General features: G+C 38.2%; 1 protein-coding gene across 13 annotated transcripts in view; it reads right to left on the reverse strand.

Moving 5' to 3' along the window:
• BNC2 (basonuclin zinc finger protein 2) overlaps positions 1-21,930 on the reverse strand; it is a 355,957-nt gene that overhangs the window by 123,728 nt on the left and 210,299 nt on the right. For all 13 annotated transcript variants that reach the window (XM_064501854.1, XM_064501846.1, XM_026097830.2 and 10 more), the window contains 2 exons: positions 19,267-19,369; positions 1,428-1,663 (listed from right to left, as the gene is read on the reverse strand). In XM_064501854.1, coding sequence (XP_064357924.1) covers positions 1,428-1,663; positions 19,267-19,369 — 339 coding nt within the window. The remainder of the gene's footprint in view (positions 1-1,427; positions 1,664-19,266; positions 19,370-21,930) is intronic.

Below are 21,930 nucleotides of genomic sequence, written 5' to 3' on the forward strand. Positions count from 1 at the left end.
TGTAAATGTCTAGCATATATCATTTCTATCATCTGTAGATACACATCCATCCATATATATCATAGATCCATTTATGGATATCTACATGTATAAATGTATAGGTACCATGTATAAATATCTACATATATCTTAAAGTTGTAGATTGGTAGTGGAAGAGATTAATTCTTTTATATGTGAACATGTGTATCACTTAGCTTTTACAAAATAGATACCTGACAGAATCCTAAAATAATCTAAGAATTCCATTTGTACACATCTTTATAAGAATAACAGGATCTCATTATAAGAGTAATAGCTTGTCTATTACTCTTCCTGTAGGACTGTTTGACAATTCAGAACTCTTCTGTGAAAATCTATATATCCAGCATATTAGAAAATATTTAAGAACATGGAATATAAAGGTACATATAACTATGTAAGGCTAATTTACTGCTTTCACGTTAAAGACAGAAAATTGAAGAGTAATTCAAGAATACATTCAGAATTCCCCAGAGCAGGAATAAAGACTCCTATATTTTCTGTGTAATGCCAAGTAAGTTATCTTTGTCTCAGACAGTAATGAAATAAATCTGAAAAACTTTGTCTTAAATTTGAAAATTCCGCTTTCTGGTACGTCCACTTGAATAACTGGATGACTTCTGGAAGGTGCTGAGCTCCCACAAAGTAAGTAGCACTCAGCTACTCAGCACTCAGCAATTTACAGCACTCAGAATCATGTAGTATTAGCTTCTCAACCAGAAGTAGCCTGGTGAACATGAAATGGAAGAAATAACTTTGGACTCTAACAGATGTAATTTTTCAGATAAGCAGCTATAAATATGCATGGTAATATTCATGATTAAAGCAAGCCTATCTTTTTTTTCTATTTAATTATGTTAGGTTCTGTTAGCTTACTTAATTTTAACCAAGTCACATGTAAAACTTTATTTAAAGCTACCTTTTTAAAATAACCTTATAAACAGGATTTTTCCTGTTGATATTTGACATTATAAGGATGCTTCCTAACACAGCCACTACCACAGCCCCCATTATAACTATCCCATATTAGGTATCTAGTTAAAGAAGGAAAGAAAAGCTGAAGGAGCTGCTCACTCAGATCTTAGTTTATGAAGTCCGAGAGTAGCCATGGAAAATAGGCCAGTTGCCTTCATGACTAAGTCAGGCTTGCAGCTAGCTAACCTCACTATTTGCAGTACTGGAGGTATTTCCTACAATAAGTGTAAGCAAGTACAAAGGAATACTATAGTACTGAGGAACCTGCATTTTTTTAGCTTAGGTAAAAATGGCGTATTTTATTCTGCCTTCCATGCAACACACTAAATTTACCTCACAGCCTTCTACCTCTGTGGGTGCGCAGTAACTAATCGGGCAGGGAAAAAAAATGTCAGTTAACTGGGTTTGGCAACACGCTTCGCTGTACTTCCTACCTGAAGGATGTAGCCCCGAACGTAGTCCCGCAGAGTCCAGCCTAAGCCGTGTAGGATATGCAACACCTCTTCCTGCTTCAGCACGCTGAAAAGTCGGTCAAGTAGTATCTTCAGTCTCACGGGCACGGCCTGGGTCCCGTAGAGCATCAGGCTGCTGATGTCAAACACGACGTTGGACTGCACGATCTCCACTTGGGTTGGGTGGTAGAGGTGCTGAGTACTAAGCTTGTCCAAGGCTGAAAGAGAAAGGGCTAACAGTAAGAGAAGAGCCAAAGAAAAGGCAAGAAAAAAGCAAAGAATTATCTAAGTGCATCCAGTTTGGGACACACACTATGTTTTCCGTAGAAAATCACCTAGTTGATTGTTTATTGCAGGTGCACTCCAAAACAGGCCTAGTTTCCAAAAGTCATGATTAACTTTGACTCCTGCAGCATAAGGGTGCTCATTTTAGTATGAAAGACTATGACACTCATAACTTCAAAAGAAATCCTGGAAAATTTGTGAATGAACTAATGACCATGACTGCAGCTGTGCAAAATTAACCGGAACTGTTAAAAGTTTGAGACTTAACCTCTAGGGAAAGAAAAAGACACAAACAGATACATCCCACCCCCCAACTTTTGAAACATTCTAAAAACTAGTTCTATGAGTTACCATACAGCTAATGATGCTGCTACTTGAACTGCTTAGTAAGTAATACACTTTGGTTTAGTTTACCCTTTTGTGTGAATTTTATGTTATTCACTGTGACATGAATAACTTAAGGAGATGAAGGGAGGGAAGGTTTACAGGATGCTGGTAATTCTTATCCCCTCATGAAGTTAAATATGATGGAATTACATATGGCACAACACACTTTACTGAGTATCAATGTTTGCATTTAATTTCCTTTCCATTTTATGGGGTATGTTGCAGCACCTAAGCTTCTGCCTGCTTTTTTTAAACAGAACTTTCTGAGCACTTAAAATAATCTTATAGGGACTTTTCCTCCTCTGCTTTAGTTTCTTCTTGGCTTATGGTCACTGGAGAGTTCATGTACTCTTGATAAATTGCTTTCTTACATCCAGAGCGCAAAGGCCCTTATCATTTACTCGCTGGCTTCATTCAACACATTTACTCCAAGGAATACTTTGTCAAAGAGTTCTGGTTTCCTCATACTTCATTTCTTGCAACTGATTTGTCTGATCTTTCCTATTCTAGTGGTTAAGTCAACTTTGAATAAATAGCTTTAAATATTAATTTAACATTCACAAAAGATAAGGGATTGGCAAGCCTGGGGACTGCAGTCCTATGTCTCTCCACAAGACATTTATACTGAAGAATGTGAAGGGTGGGATTTTTCTTCCAAAAGCTCTTCTTCCAAAGCACTTCAACTGCACAGGCTTTATGATGTGGGACTGATTTATTTACAAGGTCTAATGAATGGGATTTGATTGAAGCCTAAATAGTTCAAATACTTGCCTACAGTTTTTTCCCCCCTTTTTGCATGATATTGTTTGTTGCATGGTTATTTTGCTACTGCTGTAACAGATCTGTCATCAAAGTGATTGGATAGAAAAACCTAGAAAATTGATTTTATAACTTCAGGTTTTGCTGGATGTGTGCTGAGATTATATATATATATATAAGTGTATATATATGTGTGTGTATATATATATATATACATACACACATGGGGAGGCAACTATTTGGAAAGAGTAAAATATTGATACTTAATAAAATACTACTGCTATTACCAATAGAAAGAATGCTGCTAATAATATCAATGTTAATACCCAAGCCTCTCAAAATAATTAAGCATTGATTACAGTTTTGTAATACCTTTTGGAGGCAGGCCTGTATCACTCAAGCTTTCCACCCTCAGTTTTACAGAATACGACCATGGCTGGAACAGGTTAACTGGCTTGTCAGAGATTACACAAATCTAGACCACGGTAAAGAACAAAATGTATGTTTCCTAAAACTCTATCTTGCTCTTTAACCACTGCATCATACCATACGTCTAATATATTTAATATTTGTCTTTGTTCCTCTTTACTTAACAGAAAACCCTACGCCTACAGTGTGGAGAAGCAAGTACTTTTAGCTAAAGAAGAGACGTGCTTAAGATTTTAAGGTGGTGGATTCCAATTTGGCCCGAGTCAGAATGACTGAAAGACGTCTGTATCTAAAGACTATTGGGTGGGTCATAAAACTAATAGATGGAATGAGGACAATAATCCACTTCATGTAGTGTGACTACTCTGAGAATAGTAGTTTTGGAAAGGCCAAGATGGAAGAGAAAAGAAGAAATAAAAAAGGTCCTTCTGAAGGACTAAGCACACTGGTTGAAGAGTAGACAAACATTTTTAGAAGATACCCTGTTTAGATCTTATTGATCTAAAACATTTGTTTTCAAGCAGTATTATCCAAGGACTTCTGCTTCTCAGAACACAAAAACAATGAAGAAGGAGTCCTTTGTTAGATTAACATTCTAAGTGTCAGTGAAGTGATCTCCAACTTGGAGTTGGGGCTTTATTTCACAGATTAAATAATACACAAACAAAGGTAGTGAATTTTATTCTGTTAAAGTACAAGTCAGGATATGCACTGAAATGTTTAATTTATAACACAACAAAGCATGCATTTTTGCATGGGCGTGTTCCACAAAGTTTGCAAAATAAAGACAGACCTCATGCTACAAGCAAAAAATAAAAGGTACATGAAGAGGAAGGAGATGCATTTGTGCCAATACGAGGAACAGTGGTATGGTAAACACCTCAAATTCTCATGGATCATTGATTACTGAAACCACTTGCACTTGCCTGGAGAGTTCAACTTTTCACTACAATTCATCATTTATAAACTATTATCTTTTTTCTTTAAGATACTGCTAATAGTGGAAAGAAGTTGTTTCTGTAGTACTCCTGACTGATTTCTCCCTCTGCAATGAAGTAATGCCTGCTGCCCTAGGAGGATTCAGGAGGCCATTTCTGTAGTTAGACACATCCTCTTTCAGATAAGAGATACTAAAAGGACCTTAGTCTCATTGTTCTTTCTGTAAAGACAAGACTACTAATTTTATCCCTCTTGCTAAATCTTAAAGTAGATAATTGTATTCCATTACCTTGCATCACCTACTTAATCTCTTGTGGACCAGGCATTCTTCACCACTTCCTGTCCTAAACTGCTGGTTCCATTTCTGTATGCTAATGAACAATACTGTATTTCACAGATGAATATGTTTAACATTATCTGCAGTAGTGTATGATTTCACAAGTGCTTCAGAGACTTCAAGATGAAATGTGCTATATATAAGAACGAAGTTTATCATACCTGAAAAATGACATAAACAGATGTGTTCTTATTAAGAAGATATGACTGACTGATCATCATGAACTCGCAAGTCCCTTCCTTGTGCAGCATGAGGTGTATTACTTACAGTTTCAGAGGGCTCAAAACTTCACCCAGAAAAGTCTTAATATGATTGTGACTTTTTGGTTATAAACTGCACTATCTTTTCAGGAAAATGACTGTTTTGGGTTCAGCTAGGTGCTTAGGCTACAAAACCTTTCTCTTAACAACTCAAATCAATTCTTCACACTGCCCCCACAGCCTGGTACTCTTACCTCAATCTGAGCTGAAAGCTGTTCACTGAGAGGGGAAGAAGAGGTCTCATGAATCTTAAAATCATATCCTTTACACAGTAAAGTAATCAAAACTTTTGTGGAATGCTCCAAAAAAGGCCCTTGAGTTTTACTACAGCAACATACAGCAGAGTAATATTTCCGTAATGAATTCTGAATTTCAATTCTTAAATACTGGTTTCAAGAATTTTAAGAATAAAAAAGGGGAAAAAGGAAGAAGAGGAAGAAGAAGAGGAGTTACAGAAATTTGTCTTCAGCATCTGAAAATGCCCAGTTAGGCAATCAGTGTAATAATTAGGAACCTTTCATCCCTTTTTTTTCTCACATAACTCTGAGGTATTAAGCATGCACCATAATCCCTGTATGGACTCATTAATCAAAGATTTCATAAAGTATCAATATGTTTGAGATTTTGTTAGAACTATCTTTAGCCTTTTGCAATTTCAAGGTGGAAACCTTTCTTTCTGCACTGAAGTAATCAACTGTTATTTTGTTGCTGCAAATGGCACTTCTGTGAAGACACACAAAACCCAATGACATGTTCCTTTGAGCTACATCCTTTTACACCAACATATTTACATGTTTTGTGCCTGTGCACACAATATACAAGCTTTCTATCTGTTCTTACAGTAAAAGAAGTAGACTCCAGTTGTTTACATCTTGGTCTTGGTACACTGCTTTCAACACTTAAATTTTGCAAAGGGCACTCACCCAAGTAACCCAAAAGATTTAGAAGGAATGAATCTTCCTGTCTGAAGGGTTTGAATGCACTGTAGAGTATTTTTGGTGGTGATGGTGGTGTTTACATGTGCAATCATGGTAGGTGAAATGCGAGTGGCAAGTTTCATGGGTACTGAGAAAATCCGGATAGCGAAAAGTCAAGCTCACCCAGATGCCTATGTAACTTGCCTGTAACTTTTTTTCAGGAAGAGAGGGGGATATATAGGGACTGAGGATGCCAAGAACTGCACAGCACTTGACATTTATGAGTATCAGGCCAATTATTTTAAGCACCTAAGTAGAGACTGAGCTATCTAACCTTAAAAAAATCTTGGCCAAACATGCTTTCTTATCAACTGTGTGAACATCTAAGGGTGAAGAAAAAGACTTCATAAAAAGTACTGCAAGCCATGTATCTGCAAATGAAGGCTAGTATTAAAGTTCTTGCTAGTATTTGGCTTATCTACACTTTACCAACATGGATAGTAAGCAAAATCCCCCAGATTTTACTGAGACTTTGCACAGTATGATTTGAATTCTAAAGGGGTCATATGAAATTGATACAATATCTATCTTCACATTACACCTGTAGCACTATGAAAAATTCCAGCCAAAGGCTTTGGATCTGTTTATAATATATCAAACAAAAAAATCTAATGTTCCATTTGTGATGTTTTTAAAGTGTAATAAAACACGGAGAGGGGAATCTACTTTGCCATTTACATTTCACTACGTTTCTGGACCCTACGCAATTTAAAGGAAATTAAGTACAAAAGGTACATTAAAATAAGGCCCAATTACTTGCTCAATTTCTGAAAAGCCAGAAAATGAAGAGAAAATCTCTCTTTTTATCCACATTGTGGCAAGTTCATAGCACCAGCTATGCAAACTTACACATTAACCTGGGACCCCTTCCTTCGCAATGTGTAGTGGACACTATCAGCCAAATTAAAAGCCTCGTTTCTGAGTGGATTTTTGTTAAGTAACAGAAATATAAGTATGCACTAATTAATTTTATATTTTAAAGCATTGATATTGTTTATTTGAATAGGTAAAATAAAAGCATAAGATCTTTGCCTCAATTACATATAAAAGCATCTTACATATGCTAGTTTTAGTGCAAGTAGAGTTGTAAATAAACATACTAGTTACTAATTTCCTGATCTTCTATAATATTTAGGTACTCCAGAGACAGAAAAAAGATCTAGTGAAAATCATTATTCTCAGCTGATCTGCCTGGCTGCACATCTCAGAACACCACAGAAGAGCAGCGGCAGGTTGCAACGTCAGATTACTGATTATAAGGGATCTGCTTCTATTTCAGTTCTAAAACTGGGCATTCCTACTTTCTGATTTTCTTGCAGGCTCTCTAACCAGTTCTATTATCTACCAGACAGGGACACAGCCTGAGTGTGCATACACACATGCACATGACAACACATAATTTAAAAAATATCATCGTCTTTCCAGATTACTAGGTTTGATATGCGTCAATAGGAAAACAAAAAAGAATTTTTCTGTAGTCTGAACCAGAAATGAAACATACAAATAATTCAGGAACTTTCCAGATATCTTTTATCTAAATAAATGGGACACTCTCTGAAGCAAGAGAACAGATGAAGAGACAGAGTAAATATACAAAAAGAACATAAAAGATTCTATAATACTGTTGCAACTAGAGCACGTAGAGTATGGTAAAACAGATACAGTATTATTAATGGCAATGTGGGGCACTGTAGTCTGCTGTTCATTACTGGTAAACAAGCATAGCTTCATATTTTTCAGCGTTCAAGCTTTTCTTCTTCTACTTTTTCATCAACCACAGAAAAAAAAGTAACAAACCCTTTCAAGAACAGAAGGTAGCCTACGAATGACTAATTTGCTGGAGGGATAGGCAAACTACTGCAGTCGTAAGAGGTGGTCTGAGCTAGCCTCCCTCGGGATGCATTTTTAATACCACCTGCCACATGGTGTAATGCGGTGCACTTTATAGGTGAAAAAATTTGCTCTTGAAAAATGTCATGCTTAGAAGGTGAGCATGGACAAGAAAGCTTGCCACTGTCTACTGAATGGCTCAAATATTTTCATGAGCTAGGAAATTATCCCACTCATCCCCTTGCTCAAGCACACAGAGGGAAAGACTTCAGCATTTATATGCGTGGCTGAACATCCAGAATCAGTCTGGGCATAAATACCACCTATAATATGGCATCCTTTGGCTATCTCCATTTCACTCCTGTCTTCCTGCTTGTCACAATTTAATCTAGATTGAAGAGAAACATTCACTAAGCTGCTGTAGATTTTAAAAGGTCATGGAAGGAGAGGAAGTAGAGTATATTCTGATTCATAGACAAAAACAACTTTTCCTTCCGACTTTTAAGTATTTAAAAGCTAATAATGGAAACCATTTGCCAAATGTATTTAGTCCCTGACAGAGGGACACATATGTGATCTCCTAATTTACAGCTTGCATGTACAGATGTTCACACTTAGTAAAAGGTTTCTTAATAGCATTTTAAAATTAAACGTGTGTTGATAATAGGTGTTTCAAATCCAAACAACACAGCAACTAAACTGATAAATGTCTTCATGCCTCACCATGCCTCATGCTCTAACAACATTTTTATAACAGATCAAAAAAATAAAAAAGCACTTCAGTTGCATGTACACAAAATAAATGTTATTAAAAAAAGTCTGAATGAAATACTTCATTAATTTTTCCCTCTATGATCTGATTCCAAGTTGAAACATTTAGATTGCTACTAGGTTTATGTAGCCGAAAGCAGAATCACAGTTTGTTCACAGACATTGCTTGCTGTCTGCAATTTTTTTTTATCCCTCTGCAAAACTTTGAACCCCATCCAGCTTTGACACACTGCCTCTTCAGTTAATAACTATCAAGTTTCCCCTTGTCTCCTGTCTACTTTTCTTTGAGGCAATTGCGCACTCAGCACCCCGAGATAATAACACACATCTATAAGATAAAAGCAATGGCATTAATGTAATTGTCTGCCTTTCTCTCTTTAGCCTAATCTTTTTTTTCCTTCAGTTTTGACTGCCTCTGTGACACCTGTTTTTGTCTCCTCTGATCCTACGACAGGTTTTCCGCTGACAAGGTTTTTGCCTGACAGAGATTCTGCCAGACAAGAACATAATAAAATATGAAGAACTGCTTGTCAGAGTTTCTGCCAATGCTCACATGAAATAGGGGGGAAAAAAATCCTGACTCTTTTTTTAAAGGGGCCCTGTGCTGGTTGCTTTTGGCCTGTCAGGAAAACAGCCTCCCTGGCCAATTCCTGCAAGCCAAACAGGTGTTTTCTTTTATTTATTTATTTATTTTTTAATATACAAAAACTTTTCTTCGATAGTGGAAAACATGAATATAGAGGGAAAAAAAAACTTTTCTCTAATTTATTGCCTATGAAATGAAGGTTAGAACTAACTTTGACTGTGTAGTACTTGATGAGCACTTATTTAAACACATAACTGACTTTTAAATAAATAAATAAATAAATAAAGCAGTTGTTTTTTTCACCTCTTTCTTGTTGATTTCTAACGTGTTCAAAGGAACAAGCAGTAAGGGACCTTCACTCCCAGGTCTCAGAAAAACATCTGGGCTGTTAGACGCTTCCTGCATGGGCACACCGTATAAATGAAAAGGTGGACCCCTGAGTATAGAGACCAGGACAAGGAGGAGACAGAGCCTCTGGTCTGCTGCAGGGTTTCGACCCTACAGCCTTCTCTGACAGCGTGTGGATTTGTGACAGGAAGAAGGACTTAAGCCATGATGATTATCCTGATGGAGAAGCAATGAAGTGAGGGCCCAGGGTACAGCTACCTTTGTGTGTGCTGATGTTACTTGTCACCTGTGATAAGTGATAAGCAGCAACTACGGATCAGCCTATGGCCTCAGGGCTGGGTGCACCAACAGCCTTAATGGGCCTGACCAGCCTCCCTGGAGATATCCACCTTGCATCCTCAGAACATGGCTCCAAGTCCCCTGTTTAAGCTCAGGTCTGGGCCTTCAGTCTCTGCCTGGGCTATGCTGTGGGTGTGCATGTGTCCAGTCGTCTCTCCTGGATGTCCCTTAGACCCACACCGTGGTCTTGTCTCCAGTCCTGTGTCTGGCCGTGTCTCCTTTCGTTCCTAACTGGAGCCCCTGGTTGGACTCTGGACCTTGTCCCCTGCTTGCAGTGTCTGGGGCAGCTGATGGACCCTGTTACAAGCCCCCATCTCTGCCCACCTTCTTCAGTCCCCGGGCCACTTCTCCCTGTCAGTGAGGGGACAGCCTGAGCTGGGGCCACCCTGGGCTCCTGGCTCAGTTCCCCTCATGGAGCAGCCCCAATCTTGCTGTCCTTGACACATGGATTGACATTGTCACTGTTGAAACCTACAATTTATAACAGAAGACATTAAATTAATATAATGCACCCTATTGCCCTGGCTAGTCATTCACCTTCAAGCTTTCCTATCTCCTAGTTTTCAAAGTCTAATGCCTCCTTCCTATCAGCCCCTGACCCATTCTTAAAGCTGTTCTCTCCCCTTATTAATGGTGAAACTGGAGCTCATATATATTGTAATGCAGTTAATACTATCTGGTTGACATACTACAAAGAGTGAGACAAAGGCACATTCAGGAGTCCTGGATTGGTGGTCTAGATTTGGAGGACCTCCATCTTAATCCTAATGCCCTCCAATTCAGTTAAGTGTGACTCACAGACCCATAGAAAAGTCGAGGCTGGCAGGGCCACTGCAGATCATCTTGTTAAGCCTTCTACTGAGAGCAGAGCCTTAGATTAGGTAATCTAGGGCCCTGTTAAGGTAAGTCTTGAATATTTTCAGTGAGGGAGATTCTACCACTTCTCTAGGCAACCCATACCATCTTTTAAGCAGCCTTGAAAATTGTAATAAAAACGTAACGGGCATTGCCCATTAAGAAACGTTGTTCTGTTTGGATGCAGTAGAAAAATACTGTTTTGTGGGGGCATTTCACAAGGACAAGCTGATACCATGGTGGTATATCAATCTCAGTGTAGCTCTGGTTCAAGCCTATGAAATGCTTTTCCACCTGTGCTAAACCACCTCAGTTTTCCCTGGAAGACTTGTTGCCCTAACGGTGCTGACAGCTGAAGATGTGCAGACCCTTGGAAGACTGGGTCAAACAGCTAGTTCTACCCTTCACAATATCGATCTTTCCCACCCCCCAGCAACTAAACAAGACACTTATGAGAGACTGCCATAAAGTTCATGTACTGTGACCATTTCACACAGCTCCTGTTAAATATACTTCAGCAAATTTGACTGTAATCAATTACAATATAATTAGTCTTTGAGACTCATGTTATATGCTTCTTGTATTATCTTTGCTATTTCTAAAATGCAGATGGAAATGGGATAATAAAGTAGCACTGCTGTCTGCTAAATTAATCTGGGGAAAGTTTCTTCATAATGATAAAACTCAAGTCAAAGTTCTTCCTAGTATGTAAAAAAAAGTTATGGTTTTCCCATCCAGTGAGTTTCACAGTTGCAAAACAGAAAGGAGAGGTAAAGTTATCCATGGTATTAACGTTACTCTGTAACATCTGAAAGCAATATGAAATTTTTATTCTTGCAATCAAATCCCATTTTAACCTTCTGAAGCTATACTGAATGGAGTGGTAGGGTTTGTTTCATTTATAACTCTTTCAATTTGTGTTCTGCTTAACCTAGTGAACTCTACTTAATTAAGATGTTCCTATAAACAATTAAGCTTCTTGTAGGATCGTTAAGAAGATATAAAAATTTATGATGTAATAAAGTGTAATAAAATGATAAAGTGGTTAGCACATCACAGCAATTCATGTGCAGCAGCATAGGTGTTAAAAGAGACAAGTAAGCAGGTACCATCACCTAGACATCCTGGGGACCCACAAGTGCATGTTAGAGAAGTCCACAGTGGCTGCCCCAGAAATCTGCTTGTAATTTGTGCTTGCAGGTCCCACAGAATTTATTCTACTGATTTAGGAATCTAGCAGCAAGCTCTGGACACTCTGCTGCTTCTATGCTCAAGCTATGTCTTGTAGTGAACTTCCTATCAATCAGCACACTTAAGGGGATAAGTTAAAGGAATTCACTGCCTTCCTTTCCAAAACGAAGCCTTACTATATCTGAAAAGGGTAATTCCAATTCAAGTATAATTCCTCTCAGTGCTAAAAAAATTATTATTATTTTTTTTTTTGCCTTTGCTCCATTTTGTACATAGTAAGCCTATTCTTTTCCTTAATGGATTCTCTCCTTAGGAAGAGAGGATTGGTCGTCCATGACATCTCCCAGAATTTCACCCCATGTTACTGGGTATGCTAAATGAGATAAAGCCTTCTTTGTAAAATATAATCTAAATAATGATGGACACCACATAACAATACCTTGCACTTCTGCGATACCCTCAGTCTAAACCTCTCTGGACATTTTATAGCTAGTCAAGGTAGATCATACCTATAAAAGTGGCTATTATATGACTGGGAAATTGAGGTACTGGGAAGCAACTTGAACAAAATTGCAAAGAGTAAGTCAACTACAGAGATAGAAAATGAAGCTTTGGACCACGTTATGGTCTCAGTGTATATTACCAAGAGTAGAACCAGCAAAGGCAGAGAATTTATACCTGTAACCACTGAATCACTGTTTTGTTATTGAAATGCTGTTCTAGTGCTGGAAGCAGGTTATTCTTGCCCCAAACTTTGTGTCTACCTGATCAACCTAACACATATACGTAATCTCTAGATATAAATATTATAAAACTTGCCCACAAAACAGAGGACTAAAGCAGAAATAGTGGCAATTCTTTTTTAATTGTTACAGAGTACTGCTTATTTTTATAGCCACTTTCTTGTAAAGTACATCAGCAGCAAGGTAGTGAACACAGGTATACACAGCAACAGGGCATGATGCCCTCCAGTCATGCAGACAGCGGTTGGGATTCTCAGTGGGAGAAGAATTCTGCTTTTGTACAAAAAGCCTTTCCGCAAATATAAATAAATGACAGTGTATTCTTCCAGTACAGGGCTGAGAAGAGTCACCTGCACATCTATTACCAATACAAAGCAATCTGACTGCCAGGATGTCTGTTTTCAAATGAGAGTTGCTGGTGAGCTGAAGGCATTACTCCCAGTTATGGGAGACTACAAAGTGTGACTTGTGCATTAAAGTTTTTTGTACAATAAAGTGTTCATAATGAGAAAAGACTTCACTTTAGGATGTAAACATAGCACAGACCAGCAGGAAAGGGCATTGTATTTCACCATTGGTAATGATCTGTTCTGGGCTTAGCCAGCACTGGAGCAGCTTTTAGCTGACTTTGCTTACTGTCTGGTCAGGGATAATCTCACCTGGCCATGCCCAAGCAACATCTGCATTTTCAAAACTAGGACCATGAGCAGACAGTGTCATGGGCGGAAGGTCTAACCTCTTCCTGATTGAGCTAAGCATGAAGATGTCCTGGGGGTGGCAGGGAAGAAGAAAAAAAAGATTTCAGTCTGAATGGACCCCCAGGGAAATCCAAGGAAGGCAGGAGGTGTGAGTGCCAACGCACAAACGTTAGAGCCTGCAGGTCTCTTCCAGTAGGTGACCTGAGGGCGCCAACTCGCATGAGAGATAAACCCTTGACCACAGGGTTATGTAGGTATCAGCTGAATACAAGGATGGAGAGGGAAGTCCTTTTAATTTGGTCTTGGGATAATCATTTGTTGTTTTATTTCCTGTCACTTGCATCTTATAAACCTTTGTAGCAATATTATTTATCTTGGATGTCGTAACACTTGGATATTTTCATCTGCTTTTACCTCAAGTTGATTTGTATTAAGGACAATCTCAGAGTAAACAAAGGCAGGCACTGTCACATCATTCCTACTGGTGTGCCAGTCTTTAAAACCAGATACTGGGGCCAGAGTACCCACAACATAATAGCATGCACCCTCTCTGTGCTGCGCTGGCCAGTTTGGGAGCTACTGGTGAGGGGAAGGAAAAAGAGGACACATAGGCAGAAAGGGGACCTTGATGCAAAAAGTGTTTACCAGTAATAAATGTTATCAGGTAAGGTTCCTGGAAGCAACTAAATAGTGAAAAATATGCCTCAACCTTCAGGGTCATTAGGAAGTTGTAACGATGGATTAAAACGATTTTGTCAGTAAAGTACAGGAAAAGCCAGACTAGATCTAAAACAATTTTATGTTAAAAGTCATGAAGAGCTAGCTTTTGTTATCAATAAATTGGAAAGATCTCTTTGCTGAAAATCTCTGTGTAACTAAAAGATGAGATCTATGACGTTCTCAAATCATTTTAAAGTATTTTAAAGAACTGACTTGAAACAGGATAGAAGGAAACAAGTACGTTTGGCATGCTAAAGTCGTGATTTGCTTTTAAATCCTATGGAACAATATAATATATAATATATCCCATTTATTCTACCACAAAATTGTAATAACAGGATTACATTTCCCCTTTCCCTGTTAGTATTTTTTCTCTATTATCTTCATTTTTAAGGAAGGAACAACATGGCAGTTCTGCCAGTTTTTAAAGAGACTCTAAGATCTATAACAACAGAGGGTTTTTTTTTTTTTTTTTTTTTTTGGATTGGAGTTGACCTTTGACTTTGCAAACCTGGATCTTGTTCACTTAATAGCTTTGGACTGAGACAAATTTAGCTGCTGTTCACTTTTAATTCAACATAGCACTCCCCTTGCTTTTCCTTTCACTCCCATGCAGCTCACATTTAAAGTCTAAACCTTCCTTCTAGACCAAGTCCTCAGAGCAACTTAAGGGTAAAGAAAGATGCAATTTCTAATTTTTCCACAGCATTTCTTATTTTTGTTTTATTTATTTATTTATTGTCTTTCCTTTCTTTTGCTCTCTCTTCACTACTCTCTCAGCTGACAACTCTACAAATTACCATACAGGAACGGCCGCTCAGCCACTCGGAATGAACAGGGAGTCGCCGTCATGTCATGCATGTGAGTCTGTGATAGCGCACTCTCCATCGGGCGGCACGGCCGCCGTTTTCATTGCTGGTCTCATTTACAGCAAGCCAGCGCATGCATTACACAAACACCGACAACAGAAAACTTCCTTCACAAGATGAAAGTGTAACCCACACGCTGAGTCTCTGAGCATGAATGCTCACTGGTTGGCAACTTCCAAACCAAAAAGGAGTAATGGGTTTGCACTATGGGCTGCAATCTGCTAGTCAGTGCCTATCATATTAAAACCTAAAGGCACTTGATCTCGGAGTTACTAAAGAAAAGGCCTGGCCAAGTCCCCAGTTAGAGATGAGGCCATGTATAATTCATATGTGCAGGCACGCCTTGTAGAGGCACTAAAGCGTAGTAGAATGACGAGGCCAGCCCAGAGCTGCCCTGACTGCCATGATGCAGAAGACTTGGCAAAGATTACTGGAGAACTCAAGACCAGCTTGCTCTGAGGAAAAAAAAGTGCACAAGGAAGACAGCAAAAATGTCCACAGGCTGCCTCATTTTGCTGAGCAGACTGAGTAGTGTGAAATTCAGCTGGTCCAAGAATGCACAATATACCAAAATATCTAAAAAAAAAGGTTCTTCTCTGTGATGTCTAATTGAGTTTTACCAGTGATCATTCTGAGGATAAGACAAGGAACTAACATCTTTAATATTCTGAATCTCTTTGAAACAATGCAACAATGATTTTAGAAAAATTTAATAAAATTATTATACTGTGGTCTTTTAGTCATTGTGAAGTCTGAGATAACTGAAACAACTTATTAAAAGAGAATGAGAGTCAAACACTTTTAGCACACTATAATGTATTTCGTCTTTACACACTTTTTTAGAGCAAAATAGTTATAAGAGAGGGTAGACTGTATCTCCTATTGATAGTGCATTAGGTCTATTAATCTGTTGAACCAGGTATAATACAAGTATTTCTGCTTCTCCTTAGCACAGTAATCCTTATTCTTGCATCAATGACAAGCATACAAGGCAAAATGAAAAGCCAATGAAATCAACACAGCTTTACTGCAGACTTGCATAATTTCTCATAGGCTAAGATATTTTGGCTAGGGGAAGTGGGTGGCAATTTTTTTTCATTATTTCCTATAAACTTTGAGTAAGTGAATTTCTGTGCCAAAGCTAGTAAAATGTCATGACTATCTCCTTAAAGTCTGTTACTTGTAATATAACAAAAGTTGCAGGTAAAAAGAAACAAAGTAAGTCTTGAATTTTTTGCAGTCATCTAAAGATCTAAAGAAGTAAGACTTTCTTTAAAAACCACAAAATAGCAGTTGCCTGTATTAAAATTAATTTTCCCACAGAATTCCACTATTAAGATTTTACCAAATTTGTTTTTCACCATATGGGCAAAGTATCTTAACCATTTTAAAAAAAGAAAAAGAAAAACGTGTAATTATTGTCTGTGTGCTGCTTGAGGCCTAGGAAATGGCTTATCCAATTTAAACAATTTATTGATTGTTTTAGTAAATAAATCTCCATCCAAACTGACAATTTGAAAGCCAGATTTCAGCTGGAAAAAAAAATTAAAATTCTAGTTCTCCAAATCCCTTTAAAAATCCAGATATTCACAATAGGAATACTCAATTCCTCTTTAAGCATAGCAGTACTAGAGAAAGCCACTGTGTTCTGTGCAGCTTTTGGCTTCAGCCTTAAAATCCCTGATGGCAGGATTACCACTATAGCATAAGGGTACAGGGTCAAAACTCGATAAACTGAACTTTTGCCAACAGAAACATTTATCTTGCCACAAAAGAACTCCTTTGATGAATCTGTTCATATATTGACATCCTACTTTTGGCACCTCCAAATAGAAAAAAAATGAACTTGTAGGGAACCTTTCTTTTCAAGACGTGTGCAGCTCATTTTAGGTGAAGGAAGGAAAACATGAGAAAGACAATGGAAACAGGAAAAAAGAAAATAGGCCAATAGTTGCTAAGTTTAATAATACCATGGTGGCTGTATGCCCTTTCCTTCTCACTCAAGAATTCCAACATTTTAAATGGGCAGTTATTAACACACGCTAACTCTGCACAGATCAGTCAAGCAAAGCATAAGACTGCAATTCTAAGCTATTTTTGAACTATTCAGTTAATTATGATTCTAGGTTATCAAAAGTGAATAAGCATGGCACTTCCTGTTGGAAACATCTATTCTTTGATAATTACATTCAATAAAGCACAACATCATGTGTCAAGCATCTGAGTTGAAATTCATTAATAAAAATCAGAAGAAAATCCTTCAATTAAAGCAGCTGGAAATACTATTTGCATTCAAGGAACAACTTCTAGAAATACAGTGTTAATGGTTTAAAGGAAATCACTTCTGAATAGCAACTCGATCCTGTGATTTTGAAATCCAGGTACTACAGTACAATGAATTAATCAGCCTCTTGAATGTTGCCCTCAACATTCTGGAAAACAGTTAAGGGCAACAACTGAAACAGATGCATTACAGTCTTTAGGAACTAATTTATAAGCCTGTGCTTTGAGTGAGCATACGAAACATACATCTGACTAGTCTTGCTCTGTCATAAAATGTAAAGACTCTACATGAATTATATGAAACTACGCCAAGAACTAAAAAACAAAAGAACTGCAAGTAAGCGAAAGAACTAAAAAAAATACCCCAAACCTAAAATCAAACTCAGAGAATTCTTTTCTAGGTGCAGTAGTAAAGAAAACACTTTGTATTAACATATAGCTGTACTTCGTTTTTCTATTGTGAATGTAAAGCGCTCAGGTATGGGCGCAGATGGTGCACCCCTGATTATCACATTCTCCTTCCATTTTTTGGATTTGATGTAAGACAGGGCCATTTCTTTTAAGCACACTGTGGTGATCTCGGATTACTTTCATATATTCCAATTTTGAATCCAACCGCCTCACAGAGAAGAATTTACCAGAAAAATCTGACCACACATTACTTCTAAGGACTAACGGTTAAAAACAGAAAGTGGGATACTCATATGCCAGAATCCAAATGTTAGACTGCTGATTTCTGTTACTCAACAGGAAGAGTCACCCTGGAAAACAGCTAGACTAGCTCGTCCTATCTGCGGATCAGCAAAGCCTCAGATGCTGATTCCACACAGCGCCTGAAGCATGCCCCAACTCCAGAAGCGCTGTGAGGCTTAGCAAGCCCTCCAAGAAAAGTGAGTGTGGCTGTACTGTGTCTGAAGACATCTTGCCGAGAATTAAGCGGAACAAAAATAAGCCGTGTCCCTACAGATTTTAGTATGTAATGAACCTGCAACCAACTACCAGCTGGCTGTTCCTGGGGTGCTGTTGGGCAGGCTGTGCACATTACTAAGAAGTGACCCAGGACTGCCTCGTACCTGCGTTACTGCCTTCCCTTCCAGGTATGTGACTGTTTTAAAAGCTCCTGTGGCACTCCTAGCTGTTCAGTTGGGTTGAGCAGTCACACTTGTCAGCGTGCTCAGGCACAAATACACAGAGACATGCACTAAGCAAAGAGAAATCCAGAGACGTGCACTAAGTAAACAGAAATCATGTGCATGTTAGGAGGGAAGAATTGAACCTCCACCCCAGATCTCATCAAAGTAAAATAAAATTTATAAAATATAACCCACTGAATGTTTGGCAGAAGTGGGGAATGAAGAGTATGCTTGCTTAGGTGCCAATAGCCTGGACTGTGAGAAGAAACCTCAGACACTAATTTCTTCACCAAACACAGCAATCTTTCTCTATATTTCCTCTCTTTTTCATTTAATCATTTCAGACGTAGGTGTCCTTCTTATTTGCCTTCTAATTGGGTCTATGGAGACTGTACTGAACATGATCTCTATCTCTCTGAGCTCAGTGACTGTTTAGAAAAAAAGAAACCAAACACACAAAATAGTAAAAGATAAATAAAAAGAGAGCTCTAAGCAATTAGTGTACATCCACGTCTTTAGATAAGAGCTAGAGATTGTATTCCCTCCATCCTTTCTTCATCTACTTACACATGGGGAAGACAGGTTCGCCTCGCAAATCATACACGCACACTTCTGGTGAGCCAAATAAGATACACTGGCTTCATTCTGACATCCCGGCTCTAAAAGGCTGACGTGGGGATGTTTGAATTTCCACTAGGCTCAGCGACTTACTGGCTGGTGCTTATTTGCAACATGAACTCCGCGGTGCAACCATACTATAAACTTTTTGCCTTTCTACTGAGACCTGTTAGCACAGGATTATTTCTTGGAGGTCGGAATATACTCTTTGAGCTGTGCACAAGCTGTTAAACTCCACCGGCACTTCTAGTCATTGCCAGAGTAATAGACCTTTGCTTTTCCATCCTAGAAATTGCTGAAAAAAAACATGCACATGCACGTGTGTGCACGCACATGCAGAGACTGCACACACATGCACATACAGGCAGATACCGCTACAGCCATTGCCGCAGTTCTAAGCAGTTAAAGATATGGAGGAAGACGGACAGAATAGCAAGGATAAGACCAGAACAGGCGTTTCTTACCATGTGCCACCCAGCCATGTTTACACTGATCACAGGTTCTCAGGTTAATCTTTCCTGGCTGAAAACATTCACACGTGCAATTTACCAGTGTACAGCGGATGGCCTGGAAAAAGAAACAGAAAACACATTTTAATGTTTTTCTCCCCTCTTTGTACAAGCCCTCTTTTTGCTGTGAGGGCTAGAAAGGAACTAACTGCACAGCTAAAAAACCTTCTAACATTCACAGCTTCGTTCATTCTTTTAAGTGAGGATTCATTTTCTTTCAAAAACACACATCAAGATGCCTGGGAAATGACAACAAAAATGCTTATTCAATAATAACATATTCAGTTGTTCCACGAAGATGAACGCATTCCTAAATTCTTTGAAAGAATTGCTCTATTTCCTTTACGAGAAAAAAGGAGGTAGGATGAGGATTATGTAGGTGTTCTGCAAATTTCCTGGTTTAGAACCAAATGCCTGAAGGGCAATGTTACTAGGGACGTCTTCCCATAGCAGCGTATCAGCTTCCTAAAAAACAGGAGCAAAACAAGGAAGCAAAAATACACAAAAAGGAAAAGTACAGGTCTCTCTTCCCTCCCCCCATGATATCCAAAGGTTATTCTCAAGTTTCCCTGTTGAGATTCACACAAGATGTAACTCAGTTAAATCAGAAAGGAGTTATGGGTTTGACATGTTCCCAAAACAGGATAAAATGGTAGAGGTACAAGAATAGGACTGCCTCATGAAACATACGGTAACTTACTTTTGCATGTATCACTTCCCCCAGTACCTAGCCATAACCCTTCACCTTTTAGCACATTACATTTGTCAAATTTGTGTATTTCCCTCTTTTACAAAAGAAGAAATTATTTCAAAGCAGTGATGCTAAAACTACAGTCTCATACAGAGATTAAAAATCTGTCTCAATAATACATCTCATTAACACTTCACCTCTCTTTAAGATGATTTTGAAACTACACAGGTTTACTTTGAGAAGGGACAGCCAGGCCCACAGAAATGCAAATGTAAATTGAGTAAGACTTTTTTTTCAAGTGCAACACATGTATGTTTTTAAATGGTGTAGTAGATGACCTGGGCACTTCAAACTGCTACTTATAAATTTATGGCATGCATTTAGATGTAATTTGCATGGAGATTCCTGAGACAAGAGAGGCTTATTCTGATCATTCACAGATTAACAATCTACTGTAACTACCAGAGCTGCCAGGAAAAGATATCTCTATAGATTTAGATGCAATCAATGATTACTTGGGGGCGAAGGTGGGGGAAGGGTGCTTGGTACCTATAGCCACAGAGATACTGAAGCTTTATAATTGTCCTGCCTCTTCCAACCGTTAACACCTGCCCCCCCCATACTCTATCTGTATGTGAAAGGAATTACCTTAACTATACTGACTTAAAGAAAATTACATTCAGCATTAGTTTGACTAAGCTAAACTCTTTGTTCGTTGTCAATTAAAGGAGTTCAGAGTTAGTTCAAATGTTTTATTTTCATATTTATTTGCATGAGACAGCAATCTAAAGCCACTTGCTCACTTAAAATCTGTATTTCTCTGATAAATTTCTGGTACAGAAGTCCTTTCTCCTTCCTATCCCATCTGCTGTCTCACTTCCTCTTACTCTCAAAAACCTTGCAGAGGAAAGAAAGAAAAAAAGCCTGCTATTATGCCTGACACTTCAGGGTCTCAGTCCCAATGTCACCTGTCCAATTACTCATTAGCCAGGTTATAAAACACTGCTGTATGTATGTGTGATTAAAAGAATTAGTAATATGAAATATAAGGGCACCAAAGAAGTGCTGACTGTGCAAGAATAATATATGTGTTTGTGGGTTATGAGGAAAAAATTCTCCTGAAAGGTCCTGTTTCATGTTCAATAGTTTATTGACTCAGTAATATATCAGGTCTCCACCGGTCAGTAATGGTGTCTTTCTCTAATATGTTCATTAATTAATGAACTCAGTAATTAATTGTACTGCAAAAGAAAGAAGGGCTTACAAAATGGTACTCCTACTACACCATAGAAGGTTTGCTCACATTCACCACCTTGTTTCATTTTTTCAAATATTTGCACCAGTTACATATATTTGTTGCATTTAATGTTATATTGTCTTGTTCACATATCATTTACAGTATATATTATGGGAGTAATACACTCATAATGCATGTACACATACTAAATGAAACTGTGTCATTTGGTAGAGTTGCTTTATTAAGGCTGATCAGCATTTCCATTATAAACCTACCTATTTTTTTCCAAGAGGTTAGCAGGTTGCCTGTAAAAATTGGATTCAGCGTGAACCTGAAATACAATGTTTCAGCCTAAGAGTGAGTTTTATTACACACACTCAAAAATGATCCATTTAGCCATTTTAAATTATGAGCTGGGGAAAAAAGTTTAGAGGTTTAATGTTTCTTTCCCTCTTCTATGAGTTAAAGAGTCTTGAAGGTATAAAGTGTTGGAGGGCATTAACTAATTAGTAAGTGTTCCATTTCTTACATATAGCCCCCTCCAAAATCCACGCAAACTTTTCAGAAACATAAAAATGTCTGCTTGTTCCTCAAATAACTATGAAAAGTCTTAAAAAATGGCTAAGTATTTTTATAAAATATCTATGGATTGGCATGAGAGGTTTCAAAGATAAGTGGTATGACCCAAAGA

This window comes from Dromaius novaehollandiae, chromosome Z, assembly GCF_036370855.1.
Source record: "Dromaius novaehollandiae isolate bDroNov1 chromosome Z, bDroNov1.hap1, whole genome shotgun sequence".
NCBI classification, from domain to species: domain Eukaryota; kingdom Metazoa; phylum Chordata; class Aves; order Casuariiformes; family Dromaiidae; genus Dromaius; species Dromaius novaehollandiae.